The sequence below is a fragment of the Haliotis rufescens genome, unplaced genomic scaffold (assembly GCF_023055435.1).
Source record: "Haliotis rufescens isolate VD_foot unplaced genomic scaffold, xgHalRufe1.0.p SCAF_15, whole genome shotgun sequence".
Taxonomy (NCBI): domain Eukaryota; kingdom Metazoa; phylum Mollusca; class Gastropoda; order Lepetellida; family Haliotidae; genus Haliotis; species Haliotis rufescens.
In genome coordinates, this window is record NW_025963835.1 from 14,548,110 (window position 1) to 14,570,958 (window position 22,849).

General features: G+C 43.5%; 1 protein-coding gene across 18 annotated transcripts in view; it reads right to left on the reverse strand.

Moving 5' to 3' along the window:
* LOC124124258 (eukaryotic translation initiation factor 3 subunit C-like) overlaps positions 1-22,849 on the reverse strand; it is a 32,242-nt gene that overhangs the window by 8,760 nt on the left and 633 nt on the right. For 16 of the 18 annotated variants that reach the window (XM_048396175.1, XM_046487398.2, XM_046487401.2 and 13 more), the window contains exons 2-18: positions 20,267-20,366; positions 19,509-19,577; positions 17,693-17,769; positions 17,287-17,399; positions 15,073-15,318; positions 14,490-14,620; positions 13,806-13,941; positions 12,369-12,631; positions 10,342-10,438; positions 10,028-10,140; positions 9,294-9,417; positions 8,216-8,455; positions 7,230-7,355; positions 6,594-6,747; positions 4,526-4,719; positions 3,025-3,228; positions 2,092-2,254 (exon numbers count right to left, since the gene is read on the reverse strand). In XM_048396175.1, the coding sequence (XP_048252132.1) occupies positions 2,092-2,254; positions 3,025-3,228; positions 4,526-4,719; positions 6,594-6,747; positions 7,230-7,355; positions 8,216-8,455; positions 9,294-9,417; positions 10,028-10,140; positions 10,342-10,438; positions 12,369-12,631; positions 13,806-13,941; positions 14,490-14,620; positions 15,073-15,318; positions 17,287-17,399; positions 17,693-17,769; positions 19,509-19,577; positions 20,267-20,358 (2,542 nt within the window). In that variant the 5' untranslated portion in view covers positions 20,359-20,366. Of the gene's footprint in view, positions 1-1,628; positions 1,646-2,091; positions 2,255-3,024; positions 3,229-4,525; positions 4,720-6,593; positions 6,748-7,229; positions 7,356-8,215; positions 8,456-9,293; positions 9,418-10,027; positions 10,141-10,341; positions 10,439-12,368; positions 12,632-13,805; positions 13,942-14,489; positions 14,621-15,072; positions 15,319-17,286; positions 17,400-17,692; positions 17,770-19,508; positions 19,578-20,266; positions 20,367-22,849 lie in introns of all 18 variants that reach the window. The other 2 variants (XR_006859429.2, XR_006859430.2) reach the window with 1 other exon arrangement.

Consider the following 22,849-nt stretch of genomic DNA (forward strand, 5'->3'; position numbering starts at 1 on the left):
CAAATGGATCAAGTGGTCGAGACTCACAGACTTTGCTTATTGTGTGTCATTGTACCAAAACCGGAGAAACGCTGCTCACAATGTCAATCAATGGATTGTCAAGTCCAGAGTCAATTATTTACAGACCAATATCAAATGGCTGGAATATTGCTGAGTATGGCATTAAACAACAAACTAAACCTAGTGATTCACAGTGAAAGTTTAAACCTGTGAGTGAGTGAGTGAGTGAGTGAGTGAGTGAGTGAGTGAGTGAGTGAGTGAGTGAGTGAGTGAGTATGGTGAGTGAGTTTACGCCACTTTTAGCAATATTCCAGCAATATCACGGGCTTCATACATTGCACCCATGTCGGGAATCGAACCCGGGTCTTTGGCGTGACGCTTTAACCACTAGGAAAAATTCACATCCCAATACATTACTCAGACCCTCTTTCTGTGTTGCAAGCGGGATTGTTATGAAGAGTGAGTGAGTGAGTGAGTGAGTGAGTGAGTGAGTGAGTGAGTGAGTGAGTGAGTGAGTGAGTGAGTGAGTGAGTGAGTGAGTGAGTGAGTGAGTGAGTGAGTTGGGTTGTCATGCCACATTGAACAGTATTCCAGTTAAATGTGGGAGGAAAGCCTGAAGTGATGCAGGTCGCAGATGTTTGCCACTTTGGTGAACCCATTCGCACAGGTATGGTGCTGACAAACCTAGAAATATACTCAGGGCCAACTGGGATTAGAACCCATAATCATGGATTTCTTGTGTGGCCAAGAGGTGCAACTCTACAAAGTGAACTGCAGTGCCTTAGACAACTTATGAAGAATTCAGTTGTTCCATAATATACAAAACTTTACTACTGGAAAATGTTACAATGTGAGTATAAGTCATAGAGTGCAAGAAATCACTTCAAAATCGTTTACTGCAAGCCCACACATTTCCAAAACTTGTCTGTATTTGTGTTTTTTAGCTGCCAAATATAATATGAACGATTATTGATAAGGGAGGGATTGAACTTTCATTTGAATGGAGACAAGATATTTTTCGGCTGGAGTTGCAAAAACAGATATTTTTTTAACTATGAACAATGAACAGAACCTGAATATTTTTTTGGTAAAAAACGCATTGCAACAATGTAATATTTGTAAAAGACAATTCTTATTTCAAAATGTCTGAAGCATAATGATTTTATCCAAACATTTTCGGGGACAATTAATGTTTTTCAATAAAATCACAGGCCCCTCCCAGAATATCAAAAGGTCGGTCCCAAACATAATGACACCCCAGCCTCAGGATACCTTTAACATTCACTTTTAACTCAGGCTCTGCGTACCTGTTGAGACAGTATTACAAATAATGTTTTCCAATGCTACATATCACCAAAACACTGCCCACGACAGCAGGGTAGTCACAGCCACTGGTTAGATATTGTAAGAAGAGTGAAAATCCAAAAAGACGAGTTGTCTTCTACCAAACTCTTTTTATTTTACATAAACCACAAGTCCAAAATGAGCTGCAGACTAAGGATTTGACCATCAGTGTCTACCCCTGGGTCACAGAGACAGCAACAAGGAGCATAAGAAGCACCTGCCCCACACTGTCCTCACCCACCACCACAACCACATGAACCACCCACCACCACATACAAGCTTACCAGTCAAATATATAGCTCTGTGCAAAAATTAGTACAGGTTAATACTTAACAACAAACACAAATGAACATCATGCAAACAGTAGAGTAAGAAAAAGCCTCTACTTTTATAAAGGGGTGTGTGTGTGTGTGTGTGTGTGTGTGAGCTGAACTACCATGCCACAGTTTAACATGAATACTCAACTCAGACACAGCATACTGACTTCAGTCCTTGTTTTAGCCCCTTAATGCCGAGCGCCAGACAGGGTAACAACAAGTACCATAATGTCTTGAGGTTTGATGCGGCCGTGGATCAAACCCCGCTCTCCGGGCTGACACTCTATCATCCGACCACAGAGGTGGTCGTTCTTTAGAATAATCCCGGTTTGACTGTGTAACCTATTTATCCAGTACAGACAGTGAATGTTCTGTGATGTGTTGAGCTGTGTGTGTACCCCAGACGCATTGAGACGGAGAGAGCACTTACTGGACTTCTGGAAGTAGAAGTTGCCCTGCTTCATCTCCATGATGCGCTCGTTATTCTCCACCAGGGTGGCCACCTTCTCCGACAGCTGCAGGGCCAGGGACTGCAGGCGGCTCGGCTCCGTGCGGTGCATCACCACCGTCTGCGTCGGCTCGTCCAGGGAGGCCTGCAATACAGCATCACACTCAGACCCTGTGTTTGTGAAGGGACATGACTACATTGTAAAAAAAATAAAAGTTTGTTTGTTTGTTGTTTAATTCCGCACTCAGCAATATTCCAGCTATATGACAGCGGTCTGTAAATAATGTTGTCTGGACAAGACAATCCAGTGATTGACACCATAAGCATCGACCCACACATCTGGGATACGCAGTAGATGGGTAGATGGAAATGGTAGCTATTATTTACTACTGAAAAGAGTGAGTGAGTATGGTTTTACGCCGCTTTTGGCAATATTCCAGCAATATCACGGCGGGGGACACCAGAAATGGGCTTCACATATTGTACCCATGTCGGGAATCGAACCCGGGTCTTCGGCTTGACGAGGGAACGCTTTAACCACTAGGCTACACGACCGCCCCCAATACTGAAAAGAAGTTAAGGACCACACTATTCTTTAGTATTACCATACTGTAGTTAATCTGGCATGCCAGAATCGGGTGCTCCTTAACTTTTTTGCCCAGAATCAAGTGGTCCTTAATGTTTTTCAGTAGTATATGAGCCTGGTTCTACATTAAAATTATAAAATAAAATTCAGTTTTCTAATGCCACAATATCATCAATATCAAATTTCTGGCATGCATTTAGATGGCCTATTTAACCTATCACATTTAATATATTAAATTCATAATAATAAAGACGCTGGATGTACAATAGTTGTTAAAGTTTCCCAGCTGCACTGTCAACAAAGTCCACCATCTTGTGTGACCATCATACCATGAGTTCCTCGTTGATGATCATCTTGCTGATGATGGAGTGCACCACAGGCTTGTTGAGCTCAAACATCTCTGACAGTGTGTCCATGGAGAGGGAGTCATACACGCTGCTGTAGGTGAACAAGTACGTCCTGAGGCTCTCCTCCTGGATCTTGTTGGTGATCATGTCACGTACCTGGTCCTTGTGGTAGAACAGATCCCAAACCTGCAACACACAGGACGACAATCCATCCCAAGGTTCATACTGATTTGGGTGCCGTTGTATAAAGCAATCTTAGCGCTAAGGTGATCCTAACTACCATACCTTAACATAAACTGACGACAGTTGTAGCGCTGAGGTTGTTTTGTACAACGGCACTATGGTCACTAACATTCTAGGCCTTTTCAAGGCTTTCATCTGTCATTTTCAAGGCTTTATTAGTTGCTTTATTAGCCTTAGTCAGTCAATATTTTGTTTGAATGCAGCATACTATATATACATTAGTCGTAAGACCAAAAATGCAGTAAGAACATCACAAATGTTCCAACAAGGTTTATTTTCACAACCAACAAATAAAAATTAAGTCTGTCATGAACTTTTCATGGTCTTTAGCCCACAGGTCTATCACTGTGGTAAATCACACTTAAACCTTTATTAACAAGTACATGTAGATGTCACTTTGTACAAATTCAAGAGCTGTTTTGGTCATTTTCAAGGCATTTTAAGATTGACACTAAATATCAAGGTTTTTCAAGAGGGACCTTAATATTTAAAGCCTTTCAAGCTTGTATGAACCCTGCATACCCTTTCACATGAGCAGTACTTCACTTATATCACGGTATGTCAGCTAGATGTGTGAGGAAAGCCAGTTTACCACTTTGTTGCTACCCACGAGGATGGATAGGGTGCTGACAAACCTAGAAATAATATGGCCAAATTTGGGATTCACACCCAAAGATAGGATTCTGGTACAACTAAGGGACACAATTCCACAGTCAATCGCGTTGCCTTAGACGATTGGGGCGCCCAATGTGTCAGGGAGGCGAGAGTATATCAACTAATCTCCAAGTGATATATCAGTTATGACCAAGCAGAATGAAAATCACCGTACACTGGAATCAAAGTCATCATTCAAATGTAATGGGAAGTTCAGACCAGAGTTTAGAGTCCCATGGTGGAAGTAATATCAAGAGATCACAATCAACAATACAATTAAAGTCCAAGGGTTGGTTTGTTGTTTAACGCGGCACTCAGCAATATTCCAGCTATATGACAGCATATCCAGACCAGACAATCCAGTGATTAATATCATGAGCATCGATCCACGCAATTGAGATATGATGACATGCATCAACCAAGTCAGCGAGCCTGACCACCTGATCCCGTAAGTTGCCTCTTACAACAAGCACAGTAGCCTTACGGCAAGCATGGGTTGCTGAAGACCTATTCTTCCCCGGATCTTCATGGGTCTAAAGTCCAAGGGAAGGTACGCAGTAGAGACTTAATATGGTATTAGCTGTACCTTGGCATTCATCTTCTCATTGATGATGAAGTTCTTGCAGGCCTTCCAGTCACCGGTCTTCATGGACTTGGACGCTGCCACCACATGCTCCCTCATGCTCTCTGGGGGGCCAGTCAAGTTCTGTCTCTCACTCATCTTCATCACGTGGTGGAAGTTCTTGCTGATCATACGACGGCGCACATCAAGCTCATGAGCTGCAATCACACATCATAGGCTACAGACTCGTGTGTGGTATCTCGTGCAGCATGACGGACAGTGGGTACACACACACTCTAGAAGACACCACCAGACAGGGTACACACCCTCCAGCAGACACCACTAGACGGGGTACACACCCTCCACCTGACACTAGACAAGGTACACACACTCCAGCAGACAGGGTACACATACTCCACCAGACATTAGACAAGGTACACACGCTCCACTAGACAGGGTAGACACATTCCACCAGACACAAGACAGGGTACACACACACCACTAGACAAAGTACACACTCCACTAGACACTGGACAGGGTACATACTCCACTAGACAGGGTACACACACTCCACCAGACACTAGACAGGGTAGACACATTCCACTAGACAGGGTACACACACACAACTTGACAGGGTACACACATTCCACCAGACACTAGACAGGGTACACACACTCCACCAGACACTGGACAGGGTACACACTCCACTAGACAGGGTACACACTCCACTAGACAGAGTACACTCACTCCACTAGACAGGGTACACACACTCCACCAGACAGGTTACACACACTCCACCAGACACTGGACAGGGTACACACTCCACTAGACACTAGAGAGGTTACACACACTCCACCAGACACTAGACAGGGTACACACACTCCACTAGACAGGTTACACACACTCCACTAGACAGGGTACACACACTCCACCAGACACTAGACAGGGTAGACACATTCCACTAGACAGGGTACACACACACAACTTGACAGGGTACACACATTCCACCAGACACTAGACAGGGTACACACACTCCACCAGACACTGGACAGGGTACACACTCCACTAGACAGGGTACACACTCCACTAGACAGAGTACACTCACTCCACTAGACAGGGTACACACACTCCACCAGACAGGTTACACACACTCCACCAGACACTGGACAGGGTACACACTCCACTAGACACTAGAGAGGTTACACACACTCCACCAGACACTGGACAGGGTACACACTCCACTAGACACTAGAGAGGTTACACACACTCCACCAGACACTAGACAGGGTACACACACTCCACTAGACAGGTTACACACACTCCACTAGACAGGTTACACACACTCCACCAGACACTGGACAGGGTACACACTCCACTAGACATTAAACAGGGTACACACACTCCACTAGACAGGGTACACACACACCACTAGACAGAGTACACACACTCCATCAGACACTAGACAGGGTACACACTCCACTAGACAGGGTACACACACTCCACTAGACAGGGTACACACACTCCAGCAGAAACTAAAAAGGGTACACACACTCCACTAGACATTAAACAGGCTACACACACTCCACCAGACATTAAACAGGGTACACACACTCAACCAGACACTAGACAGGGTACACACACTCCACCAGACACTAGACAGGGTACACACTCCACCAGACACTAGACAGGGTACACACACTCTACTAGACAGGGTACACGCTCCACTAGACAGGGTACACTCACTCCACTATACAGGGTACACACACTCCACCAGACACTAGACAGGGTACACACACTCCAGTAGACAGGGTACACACACACCACCAGACACTAGACAGGGTACACACACTCCACCAGACACTAGACAGGGTACACACACTCCAGTAGACAGGGTACACACACACCACTAGACAGAGTACACACACTCCATCAGACACTAGACAGGGTGCACTCACTCCACTAGACAGGGTGCACACACTACACAGCAGACACTAGACAGGGTACACAGCAGACACTAGACAAGGTACACAGCAGACACTAGACAGGGTACACAGCAGACACTAGACAAGGTACACCGCATACAGTGACTCACCTGCCATGTAAGGGATCTCTAGCAGCATAGCCGACACTAGGTACACACACTCCAGCAGCTCCAGATTGATGTGTTTGTGGTACGGCAGCAGACGTCGCTTCTCGATCTTCTCCTGCTCGGCACTACGTTCATGTTGGCGCTGAGGAAGCAGTCCCTGAAACAGTTCCATGACATGTTACTTCTGCCCACCATGACCTGACTTGCATCACGCAAAGTATGCACTTACCGATAAAACAAAGAAAACGAAATCTGTGCATATTTGTTGCACTGGTATTGAGTCGCATTTTTGGCTAGGGGACAGCAGTCTTATTAATTTGGAGACACAATATTTTACAGATTTACAGTATTTAACACTGTACTCAGCAATATTCAGCTAAATATCTGCACCCTGTAAAACAATCGAGTCTGGGCCAGTGATTGAGCACTAATCCACACCATTAGGGCACAATGACACACAATCAACATAGTCATAGAGCCTGACCACCCTCTAGCATAGGTTACTGGGGACAGAGTCTAACAAGTAATCCTGATAGAGATTTCTATTGAAGTTATGGGCAAGTAGGAGATAATGTCAAGAATGATCAAAGTAAGCAATCACAAATGTGAAATTGCAGAACGGAGCCTCTCTTCCCTCACCTGTGCAAGCAGCTCCTTGGCTCTGTTGCTGCTCTGGATGTCAACCAGGGCGTTGTGAGCATCTCGGATGAAGCCACGCCGGAACCCACATAGACCCAGCTGCACAAGAGTGCGGTTGTACAGGATCTGCAGCCAATCATCATCATCATCATCATCATCATCTAAGCCACATGACAAGAGTAGTTTTTTATGTTCAGTAATACTTTATTGTAAGTACCTTTGCAGATTGGTCTCCACTATCTCCTTGTGTAAAAATGTGACAACCGAGAAATTGACATGAGTTTTGCTTTGTTTGCAATATTCCAGCTATATGAAGGCAGCCTGTAAATATTTTGTATGTTTTGTTTGTTGTTTGCACTCAGCAATTTTCCAGCTATGTGACTGCTATCTGTAAATAATCGAGTCTGGACCAGACAATCCAGTGATTGACATCATGACCATCGATCCATACAATTGGGATACAATGACACGCATCAACCAAGTCAGTGAGTCTGACCATCATATCCCGTTATTGCCTCTTACGACAAGCATAGTCTCTTTTTTACGGCAATTATGGATTGCTGAAGACCTATTTTACCCCAGATCTTCAGGGGTCCGGCCTGTAAATAATCAAGTCAAGACAAATCAGTGATTGATATCATGACTACGCCTACGCTGTAAGCTCAGGATGATATGCATTCAACCTGACCTGGGGCCACTTGCACAAAGCGAACTTAGCGCTAAGATGACCATAACTCCCATACTTTAACATAGGCTTATGATAGTCTTAGCGCTAAGATGACCGTAACTCCCATACTTAAACATAGGCTTACAATAGTCTTAGCGCTAAGATCGCTTTGTGCAAGTGGGCCCTGGAGCCTGACCACCCGATCCACTGTCACAACCATCACAGGTTGCTGGGGACCAAGTTAACCTGGAACCCCGATGGAGAAAAAAACATGAGCATGACTGAGAGTTGGGCGACGGTCGGAGTGATGAAGGCTGACCTGTGTGTGTACGTCCGAGTGATGGATTGTGTCCTGCAGGTGTGACATGAGCATGAGGTCCCGAGCCTGGTACCAACGGTCATGCAGGGCGTGGTGGTAGATGTGGCACAGCATGGAGCGGGTACGCAGTCTGTCCGTGCTGTCTTTGGCGTAGATGTACTTGCAGAGTCGGTCCATCATCTGCTCGGGGTTCTCCTCAGCCGGGTCCGGCTCCACACCCTCCATGGCTTTGTAGTCAAACTGCACAAACACAATACACACAGACTTGTTAAGCACATCATCAAGGTAACGTAGGTCCTCATCCAGGAATAACAAAGTACAAGTGCTGTGATTTATCAAGGATTCCAAACTACGTGTCCTTGCCTAGCAAATTTGGGAAAACAATCATTTTTTTTCAAGTTCTTATTTTCTTAAATTCAGAATGTGTGAGTTCGGTTCAACCTGCCGTGATCAGTATTCTAGTAATACCACAGCATGTCAGCTAAGAGGAAAGCCCAAAGTGATGCAGATCTCAGATGTTTACCACTTTGAAGTTACCCATAAAGTACAGTGTCTATATCTGGAACACCCATATCCTTTATATATTTGGAAAATTTCTTATTGAACACTTTACAGTATCATAAAACTGACCATGCACGAGTAGCCTGTAACCACAACCTGATACTGGACTATGCATTTGTTTGTTTGTTTGTTGTTTAACGAACGCCATACTCAGCAATATTCCAGCTATATGACGGTGGTCTGTAAATAATCGAGTCTGGACCAGACAATCCAGTGATTGACATCATGAGCATTGATCCACACAATTGGAACCCAATCTTAACGAACCCAATTCACCAAACCATTGACACCAAATCATCTTCTGACCACAATTGGGATACGATGACATGAATCAACCAAGTCAGCGTCCCTGACCACCGATCCCGTTAGTCGCCTCTTACAACAAGCATGGGTTGCTGAAGACCTATTCTACCCCGGATCTTCACGGGTCGCCTATACATTAAGAGTAGCCTGTAAACACAACCTGATGCAGTGGTGAGTGGGACAAGAGATCTCTCTGTGATGATGATCGACATACCTTGTAGTAGGTCTGCTCAATGCGGCGCAGGTACACCCGACACATCTCGTCCGTGGTGGCGCGCGTCTCCAGGTACTTCTCCAGCTGCTTAGTGAGGTCTGCCACACGCGGCTCATCCTTCAACCTGACAACACCAGCACATGCAGCTTACAACCTCATCCTCCACATCTGCATCCTGGCAGCTGATGACATGTACCTCCCTGCCTACATACTGTTGAACGCCTCACTCAGCAATATTCCATCCATATGACGGCGGCAGGAACTAATGAATTCTGGACCGTAAAACCCATGGATACAGTGGGCAATGATGAACACCATTAGGAATGCTGGCAATTAACCAAGTTACAGAGTCTGACCACTTACGACCCGCATTGGTCCAGACACTGTGCCCAGCTGTGTGCATACTCTTTGCACTAAGCCTGACCTCGTAAAACCCGCATTGGTCCAGACACTGTACCCACCTGTCTACATACTCTGTGCACTAAGCCTGACTTCTTACGAGCAGCATTGGTCCAGACACTGTACCCACCTGTCTGCATACTCTGTGCACAAAGCCTGACTTCTTACGACCCGCATTGGTCCAGACACTGTACCCACCTGTCTGCGTACTCTGTGCACAAAGCCTGACTTCTTACGACCCGCATTTGGTCCAGACACTGTACCCACCTGTCTACATACTCTGTGCACAAAGCCTGACTTCTTACGACCGGCATTGGTCCACACACTGTACCCACCTGTCTACATACTCTGTACTGTGAGCATCACAGGCCTGCAGCATCTTGGTGAACTCTTCATCCATCCGCTCAACCATGGTGAGGATGCAGCCTCGCACGCGGTACGGAGCTTTCTGTCAACAAACAGCACAACGTCCAACTCACCACAAAAGACAGGGCTTCTATTCATGTGAAAGCGGCTACAGGCAGAGATCACAGAACCATTTCACAAATTCGTCATAGTGCTCAGTAGATCGCTACTCCCATGATTTTTTTAGAAACCAAGCCCTGGGACAAATCCCTGACTAATAATTAAGCAGGTTTTAGTTACATACATCAAATATCTGTGTGTCGTCGGGGATGTTCTCGCCAATGACGATCTCATCGTTTTCCTTCAGCATATCCAGCAGGATCTGCACGTTGTCCAGACAGCTGCAACACACATAGTGCACACTTCCAATTTGGGCTTAGGTGATCGGGTGACATTTAGAGATATCTCCTGGGAGAGCATCATAAAATAAGTCTGGGTTTTAACAGTCTCAAAGACAGGGCTGGGTAAATTTTTCTAACCTACAACTATCCATGATCTAGCCCTGGTGAAATGACTTCCGCCGAGGTCAATGATGGATCAAAGTATTCCTCTAATTATGCTAATTGGTACAATATTTCCAAAGGGCACACATAAACATCTTCGTGAGTGCACACATTTCTGTCCCCGTAGTGCCATTACCCTATAAACATACAGTGAGTGCATCAAGCTTAACGTCGCTTTGAACAATATTCCAGTTATATCGCAGTGTGTCAGCTTGATGTGCTTGTACTAGTCCGGACTGATGCCGATTTATAGTGCTAGCTCACTGAGATACCATGCCGCAGTTTAACATGAATACCCCACTCAGACACAGTATACTGACTCCGAACCGACCAGTCCTTGTTTTAGCCCCTTAATGTCGAGCGCCAGACAGGGTAACAACAAGTACCATCTTTTAACGTCTTTTGGTATGACACGGCCGGGGATCGAACACCGAACCTTCCGCTCTCCTGGGGGACGCTCTACCACTGGACCACTGAGACGGTCTTTATGAGGTTTGTACATTCTAGGGTTGGGAATTGGACCAAAATGTGTATTGCGATATATTGCAATATTTCAAAAACATATTACAATATGTTTGCAATATATTGGGAAATAATTTCTACCAAGAGAAAAGCTTTTTTTTCATATCCCTTTGACAAATATTAATATGAAAGCTGCAATGTTAACAATTTGGTCAAAATTATGAACCAATTTTAATAAATTGTACAATTATTTTTATCAAAATTATTCAAAATCAACTAAAGAGTATGAAGCATTTGTTTTGTCTTTGTTTTGATTTAATAAGGTAAGACTATACATCATGGCATATACATGTCAGTCACAGTTTGAATAATGAGGGAAAAACCGGTACACCAAAAACGTATCACGATACGTATCGTGATGCATTTGTATTGCAATATACCGGTATACCGATAAAACCGCACATCCCTAGTACCATCAATGTCTCATCTACTGACCAATCAGATTCCACCTCTCATATCACTTGCATTTGCTTCAAACAAAATGACGGTGCCCAGTCAAGACGATCTGATCAATAATCAAGATCTATATTGTCACAAAATGGGTCTTATTTCACGAAGAGCATCAAATCATGTGAATTTTTTTTATAAGAAACATGAAAAGATTTGTTCAATATCTGTTGAAGTTCAGTTGACGGTACAATTCCTGCCATCAACCAAAATCTGCCTAGCAGTTTACAAACCAGATGTCGATTTCACTATGCGATTTTGATTGGACTACGCATAGACTCGTAAGTCCAGCCAAACTATAACTCCATAATTCCAGCCTAATTCAGCAAAGGTAGGTTTGGTTGGTTTGTTGTTGAACGCGCACTCAGCAATATTCCAGCTATATGACAATCTGATCAATTGTCACAAAATGGGTCTTACTTTGCGAAGTCCATCAAATCATGTGAGTACTTTGATCAGAAACATGAAAAGATTTGTACAATATCTGTTGAAGCTAAGTTGACAGTACTCGTGTTTTGCAAATCCTGCGATCGACCACAATATCCATAACTCCATAATTCCAGCCTAATTCAGCAAAGGAAGGAATCTGGACTTGATATATTATCATGTAGAAATTGAAAACCCTGATGTTGACAAGCTAACAGGGTCAATATGATGTCAATGATGATAGGAGCTACACCACAATAATTGTCATGTCAATAAACATGACGCTGACATGATGTGTATGACGTCAACAGTATTTGCATGGCATCAACAATGCAGCAGAGTATACAGAACATGACGTATGCACATCGCTCACCTTTCCCACACCTCGGACCTCATACAGGTGGCAATGTTAGGGTTGTAGTCAAAGATTGCTGACACGATGTTGAACATGATCTTGACAGCAATGCCAGGTCCGAGATTGGCCGTATCAGACACTGTCAGCAGCTCCTTGAAAAGCTCAATCTGCTCCGATCGGTCTGTGCTCTTCTTTCCACGAGCTGATAGGATCTCTGTCTGCTTCTTCAGCACGGCCTCGTGGGTAATCTCCTCGTCCTTGCGGAACATCTTGGGCTTCTCCTGCGAAAGAGTGAGTGAGTGGGTAAAGGGTGAGAGAGAGAGAGAGAGAGAGAGAGAGAGAGAGAGAGAGAGAGAGAGAGAGAGAGAGAATAACTGTTAAGAGCTGCACTCAATCTACAAGAAGATCTACTTACTGTCATGAGGAATACTAGACAAACAGGAAGATCTACTTACTGTCATGAGGAATACTGGACGAACAGGAAGATCTACTTACTGTCATGAGGAATACTGGACAAACAGGAAGATCTACTTACTATCATGAGGAATACTGGACAAACATGAAGATCTACTTACTGTCATGAGGAATACTGGACAAACAGGAAGATCTACTTACTGTCATGAGGAATACTGGACAAACAGGAAGATCTACTTACTGTCATGAGGAATACTAGACAAACAGGAAGATCTACTTACAGTCATGAGGAATACTGGACAAACAGGAAGACCTACTTACTGTCATGAGGAATACTAGACAAACAGGAAGATCTACTCACTGTCATGAGGAATACTGGACAAACAGGAAGACCTACTTACTGTCATGAGGAATACTGGACAAACAGGAAGACCTACTTACAGTCATGAGGAATACTAGACAAACAGGAAGATCTACTTACTGTCATGAGGAATACTGGACAAACAGGAAGACCTAATTACTGTCATGAGGAATACTAGACAAACAGGAAGATCTACTTACTGTCATGAGGAATACTGGAAAAACAGGAAGACCTACTTACTGTCATGAGGAATACTGGACAAACAGGAAGATCTACTCACTGTCATGAGGAATACTGGACAAACAGGAAGATCTACTTACTGTCATAAGGAATACTAGACAAACAGGAAGATCTACTTACTGTCATGAGGAATACTGGACAAACAGGAAGACCTACTTACTGTCATGAGGAATACTGGACAAACAGGAAGATCTACTCACTGTCATGAGGAATACTAGACAAACAGGAAGACCTACTTACTGTCATGAGGAATACTGGACAAACAGGAAGATCTACTCACTGTCATGAGGAATACTGGACAAACAGGAAGATCTACTTACTGTCATGAGGAATACTAGACAAACAGGAAGATCTACTTACTATCATGAGGAATACTGGACAAACAGGAAGATCTACTTACTGTCATGAGGAATACTGGACAAACAGGAAGATCTACTCACTGTCATGAGCGGCACTCCTCCCACCACTTCCTGCCATTCTCCATCTTCGTCATCTTTTGACTTCTTCTTTGCCTCTTTCTCCTTCTTCCGCTCTCTTTTCCTCTCTTCTCTCTTCAGGCGCTCATCTTCCGTTGTCCTGCAAATATCTTTCACTGTTAAAACCCTGATACTAAACCTTGAATTACAAGGAGAAACTAAAGCTTACCCTCTCTTCACTCTCTAAATGCCACAATACTTCTAATTCAGGCACACTCATCAAGAGAATATGGCCCTATTAAACGTTTATCAAATCTTACAGACCGATAGTAAGCAGAGGTACGGAAATACAACGCCAATCCAGCATGTTAAAACTGTTGGACAATGTCCCAGTTTGCAACAATCCAGCTGTATGACTGTAGTCTGTAAATAATCGAGACATCATGAGCATCGATCCACACAATTGGCATACAATGACATGCATCAATCAAGTCAGTGAGTCTGACCATCCAATCCTGTTAGTCGTCTCTTATGACAAGCATGGGTTCCTGAAGACCGGATCTAACCCGGATCTTAACAGGGGTGCCGAAGAAAGCCACAAGTAGCTGAATGTGCTGCCCCACCAATTAAAGTAATTCCAAAGTAACCCAGGTTCTCCCCCTGTAACTAGCTGTACTCCTGCCTCTAGGGACACATGGCACTGCTTACTTTTTCAAGAAGTATTCTGCTGTGAGTTTCATTGTATCCAGTTTCTCGTCCCCGGAGTCCGACTCAGACTCGGTGGTTGAACTGTCCCAGGAGTCACTGTCGTCACTGTCCATGTCATCATCGTCAAGCATCTACAACAGATATTCCAAACAAATACTCAACAAATTCAGATGAAGCAATATGAGTTTTCATGCTGTATAGAACATAATTGAGTCTGGACAAGACATTGTTTGTTTGTTTGTTGTTTAACGCCTCATCAAGCAATATTTCAAATATATGACCGTATGTAAATGATAAGTGTCTGGGCCAGACAATCCAGTGATTGCAAGCATGAGCATTGATTTACACAATTAGTATACAATGACATTCATCAACCAAGTCAGAGACTCTGACCACTCAATCCCTTTAGTCGTCTCTTAGGACAAGCATGGGATGCTGAAGACCAATTCTAAGAACAACCTTCATGTGTTGACCAGACGTTGAGACAATTCTAGTGATATTATAAGCAGCAATCCATACCGTGAGGGTATGGCACACCATCAGCTGTCAGCTGAAAATTAGATAAGTAGATTGAATCGAGTACCTTCTTGGCTGGTCGCCGAGGAATGCTGGATACATCCTCGTCATCCTCATCCTCATCTTCATCTGACTCCACTTCCTTTGGCGGGGCGGCAACTTCTTCATCATCCCCGGCATCTGGGTTGTCCCGGTACTTGGTCACCTCGTCAGTGAAGTCACGCAGGTACTTCTTCAGCTTTTGTCGGAGTGTGGTCAGCCCCCGGGCATTGCTCTTGCTGATCTGCTTCCTCCAGTCCTTGTCTTCCCAGCACTGCCATTGACAAAAGATAACCTGAACACTTGCTTCCACACTCTACTGCAGGGCAACCTGAACACTTGCTTCCACACTTTACTGTAGGGCAACCTGAACGCTTCTTTCCACACTCTACTGTAGGGCTACCTGAACACTTGCTTCCACACTCTACAGTAAGGCAACCTGTACGCTTGCTTCCCCACTCTACAGTGGGGCAACCTGAACACTTGCTTCCACACTCTACTGTAGGGCAACCTGAACACTTGCTTCCACACTCTACAGTAAGGCAACCTGAACACTTGCTTCCACACTCTACTGTACAGCAATCTGAACACTTGCTTCCACACTCTACTGTAGGGCAACCTGAACGCTTTTTTCCACACTCTACTTTTAGGCAACCTGTACCCTTGCTTCCACACTCTACAGTAGGGCAACCTGAACACTTGCTTCCACACTCTACTGTAGGGCAACCTGAACACTTGCTTCCACACTCTACTGTAGGGCAACCTGAACACTTGCTTCCACACTCTACTGTAGGGCAACCTGAACGCTTGCTTCCACACTCTACAGTAAGGCAACCTGAACACTAGCTTCCACACTCTACTGTAGGGCAACCTGTACGCTTGCTTCCACACTCTACAGTAGGGCAACCTGAACACTTGCTTCCACACTCTACTGTAAGGCAACCTGAACACTTGCTTCCACACTCTACTGTAGGGCAACCTGAACACTTGTTTCCACACTCTACAGTAAGGCAACCTGAACACTTGCTTCAACACTCTACTGTACAGCAACCTGAACACTTGCTTCCACACTCTACAGTAAGGCAACCTGAACACTTGCTTCCACACTCTACTGTAGGGCAACCTGAACACTTGCTTCCACACTCTACTGTAGAGCAACCTGAACGCTTGCTTCCACACTCTACTGTAGGGCATCCCGAACACTTGCTTCCACACTCAACAGTAGGGCAACCTGAACACTTGCTTCCACACTCTACTGAACACTTGCTTCCACACTCTACTGTAGGGCAACCTGAACACTTGCTTCCACACTCTACTGTAGGGCAACCTGAACACTTGCTTCCACACTCTACTGAACACTTGCTTCCACACTCTACTGTAGGGCAACCTGAACACTTGCTTCCACACTCTACAGTAAGGCAACCTGAACACTTGCTTCCACACTCTACAGTAAGGCAACCTGAACACTTGCTTCCACTTTCTACTGTAGGGCATCCTGAACACTTGCTTCCACACTCTACAGTAAGGCAACCTGAACACTTGCTTCCACACTCTACTGTAGGGCAACCTGAACACTTGCTTCCACACTCTACAGTTAGGCAACCTGAACACTTGCTTCAAAACTCTACTGTAGGGCATCCTGAACACTTGCTTCCACACTCTACAGTAAGGCAACCTGAACACTTGCTTCCACACTCTACTGTAGGGCAACCTGAACACTTGCTTCCACACTCTACTGTAGGGCAACCTGAACACTTGCTTCCACACTCTACTGTAGGGCAACCTGAACACTTGCTTCCACACTCTACTGTAGGGCAACCTGAACACTTGCTTCCACACTTGACAGTAAGGCAACCTGAACGCTTGCTTCCACACTCTACTGTAGGGCAACCTTAATGCTTCTTTCCACACTCTACAGTAGGGCAACCTGAACACTTGCTTCCACACTCTACTGTAGGGCATCCTGAACACTTGCTTCCACACTCGACAGTAAGGCAACCTGAACGCTTGCTTCCACACTCGACAGTAAGGCAACCTGAACGCTTGCTTCCACACTCTACAGTAGGGCATCAATTCGTATCAATATAGAGAGTAACCTTGACCTTTGACTATATGTATAAATGTAAGGGCACACTTAACCTTTGACTGTTATCAATGTAGGGGCAACCTTATTCTTTCAAGGGTATGAATAATGTAGTGTTAAACCTTGACCTTCACCTGTTTCTGTACCCAAGACACTGACCTCATTGACGAAGTCCTCCAGCTCCACCAGACAGCGGATGTAGAAGCGTGGGATTCCCTCCTTGTCCACCACCTTCCTGGCCTTCTCATATGCCTTGCCCAGACCCTCGAAGTCTGAAACATCACAACATTCTTCACACCAGATTCCATGGAGACAACCCTACAGGTCGGAATGCATCTAAATATAATTGACAAGTGGTCTGTCTACAAATCTGATTGACAAAGTAAATCTTTAGCCTTTTGACCCAACATTCCCTTGATTTATTCATTAAAATTTTCACAAAGGTATCATCAGGTAACTAAATTAAATGATATCTGCATCTACACATGATGACTGAAGCCATGACTTTGTACACTGTATTGGTGTAGTGAACAAACAACTGAGCTAACAACCCTGTGTAACCGACCTGTGAGGACGTTGGACATGTCTTTGATCTTCTTGTGATTCTTCAGCTGTTTGATGACATTGTTGATCTCCTCATACCTGGGAACAGACAGAGCAAGTCATCAACACCCCAGGTAACACTGTGGTTTTTATTGTTGTTTGACGCCACACTCAGCAGTATTCCAGCTGTATGACAGCTGTCTGTAAATAATCGAGTCTGGACCAGACAATCCAGTGATTGCCATCAGTAGCATTGATCTACGCAATTGGGATACGATGACATGTGTCAATCAAGTAGCAGGCCTGACCACCCAATACACTTAGTCTCCTCTTACGACAAGCATGGTTTGGCAAAGACTTATTCTAACCCGGATCTTCATGAGTCAGGGAACAGTGTGGTGTCACAGCAACAACAGTGTTATTGTCAGACAACAATGACAACAGTATCTGACAACAGTGTGTGACCCTGACAACAACGTGTCACACTGATAAAAGTATCTGACAACAGTGTGTGACCCTGACAACAATGTGTGACCCTGACAACAATGTGTGATACTGATAACAGTATCTTACAACAGTGTGTGACCCTGACAACAATGTGTCACACTGATAACAGTATCTGACAACAGTGTGTGACCCTGACAACAATGTGTGATACTGATAACAGTATCTGACAACAGTGTGTGACCCTGACAACAATGTGTCACACTGATAACAGTATCTGACAACAGTGTGTGACCCTGACAACAACGTGTCACACTGATAACAGTATCTGAAAACAGTGTGTGACCCTGACAACAACGTGTCACACTGATAAAAGTATCTGACAACAGTGTGTGACCCTGACAACAATGTGTGATACTGATAACAGTATCTGAAAACAGTGTGTGACCCTGACAACAATGTGTCACACTGATAACAGTATCTGACAACAGTGTGTGACCCTGACAACAACGTGTCACACTGATAACAGTATCTGAAAACAGTGTGTGACCCTGACAACAATGTGTCACACTGATAACAGTATCTGAAAACAGTGTGTGACCCTGACAACAATGTGTCACACTGATAACAGTATCTGAAAACAGTGTGTGACCCTGACAACAATGTGTCACACTGATAACAGTATCTGACAACAGTGTGTGACCCTGACAACAATGTGTCACACTGATAACAGTATCTGAAAACAGTGTGTGACCCTGACAACAATGTGTCACACTGACAAAAGTATCTGAAAACAGTGTGTGACCCTGACAACAATGTGTGATACTGATAACAGTATCTGACAACAGTGTGTGACCCTGACAACAATGTGTCACACTGATAACAGTATCTGACAACAGTGTGTGACCCTGACAACAATGTGTCACACTGATAACAGTATCTGAAAACAGTGTGTGACCCTGACAACAATGTGTCACACTGATAACAGTATCTGACAACAGTGTGTGACCCTGACAACAATGTGTCACACTGATAACAGTATCTGAAAACAGTGTGTGACCCTGACAACAATGTATGATACTGATAACAGTTTCTGAAAACATTTCCATGTGACCCTGACAACAGTATCTGAAAACAGTTTGACACTGCAGCATTAGAAATTGGCACTAGTCACATAGGCCTTGCTAAACTGCTCAATAGTTAAATGTATCCTAAGGACTAGTAGAAAATTTGCCCTTTTCAAGAGTTTTGCTATATGTTATCATTACAAGGACCAGTGGGCTAAAACAGTTAGTTTCTACTGCTGCCCTGACAGCAGTGTGTGACAGAAGTGTGTGACAACAGTGTGTCATGCTGACAATACTATTCTACTTCGTCGTGTGATCCAGGCTCACCTCTTGTCCTTCTCACTGCGAACAACTCTCTTTGTGTCTTCTTCATCATCACTCATCTGAAACACAGCCCTGCAACACAAACATACTTGCTTTACAGACGCTTCACCTCACAATCCAAGTCCTCATGACAAGCATACATTTCAGTTTGTTGACATAAAAAATATACTGTTTCCAATAGTATCCAATGTCTATATCTCATGATATCTACCATGATCCATTGTTCAATAAACATTTTCAATATCAAAATAAAATAAAAAAGATCTGATCACACATGTGCATATATTAACTAGTACCTTTGATGTTGATATGTTAATTTTAATTTCCTTCTAAAACATTGATTGACTTGATTTCAAGCATGCTGTTCAACTCCACAATCCCACATCAGGAATAACATGGCCAAGATCTCTATTGTTGGTGAGATAATGTTTCTTTGTTTGTTGTTTAACGCTGCACTCAGCAATATACCACCTATAAGACCAAGGTCTGTAAATAATTGAGTATGGACCAGACAATCTAGTGATTGATATCATGAGCATCGATTCACACAATTGGGATACGATAACATGCATCAACCAAGACAGCAAGCCTGACCACCGATCCCGTTAGTTGACTCTTATGACAAGCATGGTCGCCTTTTACGGCCAGCATAGGTTGCTGAAGACATATTCTAACCTGGATCTTCACGTGTCTGGAGAGTTAATGACTGTGTTGATATATCTTATGATTGACTAATTAAGGTACACTGACAGAACACCCACCTGGTAGCAGTTGGGCGCTGGGGCTGCAACTCCTCACCGCTCGACTCACTCTCCGATTCCGATTCGGAACCCGCACGAAAGAAACGCGACATCTTTGATTCTGAAACAAACACAATAGAAATCACTTCTCTATACCAACAGGTTCATAATGATCAAAAGCATAAGCACGCAGGAATGATTTTCTGACTGATTCAGTGAGTGAGTGAGTTGGGTTGGGTTTAAGTTAACGCCACTTTTAACAGTATTCCAATTATATCACTGCGTGGCGGCTGAATGTGGGAGGAAAGCCCGAAGTGATGCAGGTCTCAGACGTTTACCACTTTGGTGAAACCCACGAGTACGGGTATGATGCTGACACACCTAGAAACATAATCGGGCGAACCGGGATTATACCCACAATCATAGGTTTCTGGCGTGCCCAAGGGACGCGACTCTGCACAGCGAATTGCAGCAACTTAGACAACTGGGCCTACCGGCCCGACAACTAGTGATGACTGAGAAGGAATGGAGAGCAGTGAAAAAATATTTCCTCCAACAAATATATATTATGGTAGCAGGGGTTTAATGGAAGGGAACCTCAGACCGTTCCCTGTTTGCATTACAAAATACCTAAATAATCATTTAACATACTGCCATCCAAACTGTGTCACCTCATCTGGACTGCTATGCAGCCTCTTGACATACACACTTGGACCTTCTTTCCATCCCCATTTTTAAAGGATATTTCCTTTCCTTAAACATTAAGTTTCTAAGGGCAAGTATAAACGGTTAGATTTCTTTCAAGGCACACCATTTTATACATTGTTGTGAGTCACAATATGTTAAAGGGGCACAGATCTAAAGCAATTCCCCGGGACTGGTTGTTGCCTTTGTTATTGTTTTTTTCCCGTGAGTACCCGGATTATATGCAACGCAACTGAACATGATAAGAGACTGGGCTACCGTCTGCAAGGACAGCTAAATAACTTGGAGGCAATATTTTGACAAAAAGAACGGCGGAGCTCATCGGATGTCATCATTTGGAAATACCCCTGATGATTAAAGTTTAATAATTAAAAAAAGTATCCGTGCAGTGAAAGCATTTTCGGATTGCGTCGATAATACGATTACTACTCCCTTGTCCTCCACGTTTTCTGGTATAACCCTACACTTGTGTATTTGTCGTCATTCACTTGATGCTCAGTTAATGAATTTATTACAGGTATAATAGCACCACTAAGATTACCTGACAAAGGTTCCCATTTGGCATTTATTGTGTCTGGGGTAAGTATTCAATCTTAATCCAGGTTTGAAGTGAGGTGAAAAGTGTGTTATGTAATATGCACGTAGCAGGCCAGCAAGATGGTCAGTTGATTTACTTTTTTGTAAATCAACGGATTGTTCCCAGTCATTAAAGGATTAACAGAAAATATGTTGATTGATTAATCACTGTTATCTTGCACAGTGGATGTGTAATAAGTGAGTCTTTACTTGTCTAGGTTTACTAAAACAAAGGGCATACACTCATATCATGGCGTGAAGTGCTGATGTAAAAACAACATACTTTGTTCAAAAAGTTAACCGATAATATGTTGATTGATTGCTCATCATGCTCATTGTTATCTAACTCAATGGATTTTTTTAGGAACCTTGGACGTTATGAAAATAGTTGTCACATGGGCTTTCTCAGCCGACCTTTGAGACTTAATTGACACCTATGTGAAACACCTGAAACAATCTAAGTGATCAGTTGAGAAACGAACATGGGTTATAACATCCCGAAACAATATGTATATTTTAAAATATTTGATTGTTACAGAGACATGTGACATCAAATAAGTTTCTTTGTACAGCTGCAGACGTGTGGGATAATGTTCCTTTGTCATGTTTGTGTGGATATTCACGGATACATTCCTCGAACAAGGAAGCTGCCTAATATTATACACATAAATTTGGTAGGTTGTAATTATGATATTTGCATTTTGTTTTCCTTCATTTGCTGTAGCATTGAACAGATTCATTTTTGTTCCTCTATGTCTTGGTTGGGAAATTCTTCGATACGCGAATAGACGTTGTTTTCACAAGTCTTTTCCTATGTAAGCATGTATATATTACAGTCAATAGGTAAAATGTGATTCTCTTAGGCAATTTATAAAATGTGTAAATATTTCAGTCATTTTGGCCGAACAGATTGACTAAAAATGATTAAGACGATCAAAAGGGCCTAAAAACATTACAATAGATTATTATGTAGGATTAGAAGCCAAACAATACAGAAATGTATTTATCATCGTAACATTTTCAGTCTCTTGGTGATGATATTAAATATAATAATGTTTGGAATTCGTTGTCATGATAATACAGATGGACATATGTTTCAGTCAGTTTGTGGTGTTTTAACGAGTCCTTGTGATTTCTTATAGTTATAACAATTCAAAGGCAGTCAAAACAAGCAACTACCAACAAGTTGACTGCAGGAATTTTAAAGTCCTTTCAGCATCACCACTGACCACATAAGTTACATGTTAAAATAATTCATAAGCGATTGCAAGCAAGCCAAAATGCTAGGATCAATCATTAGTCCATCATCTGTGGGTAACAGAT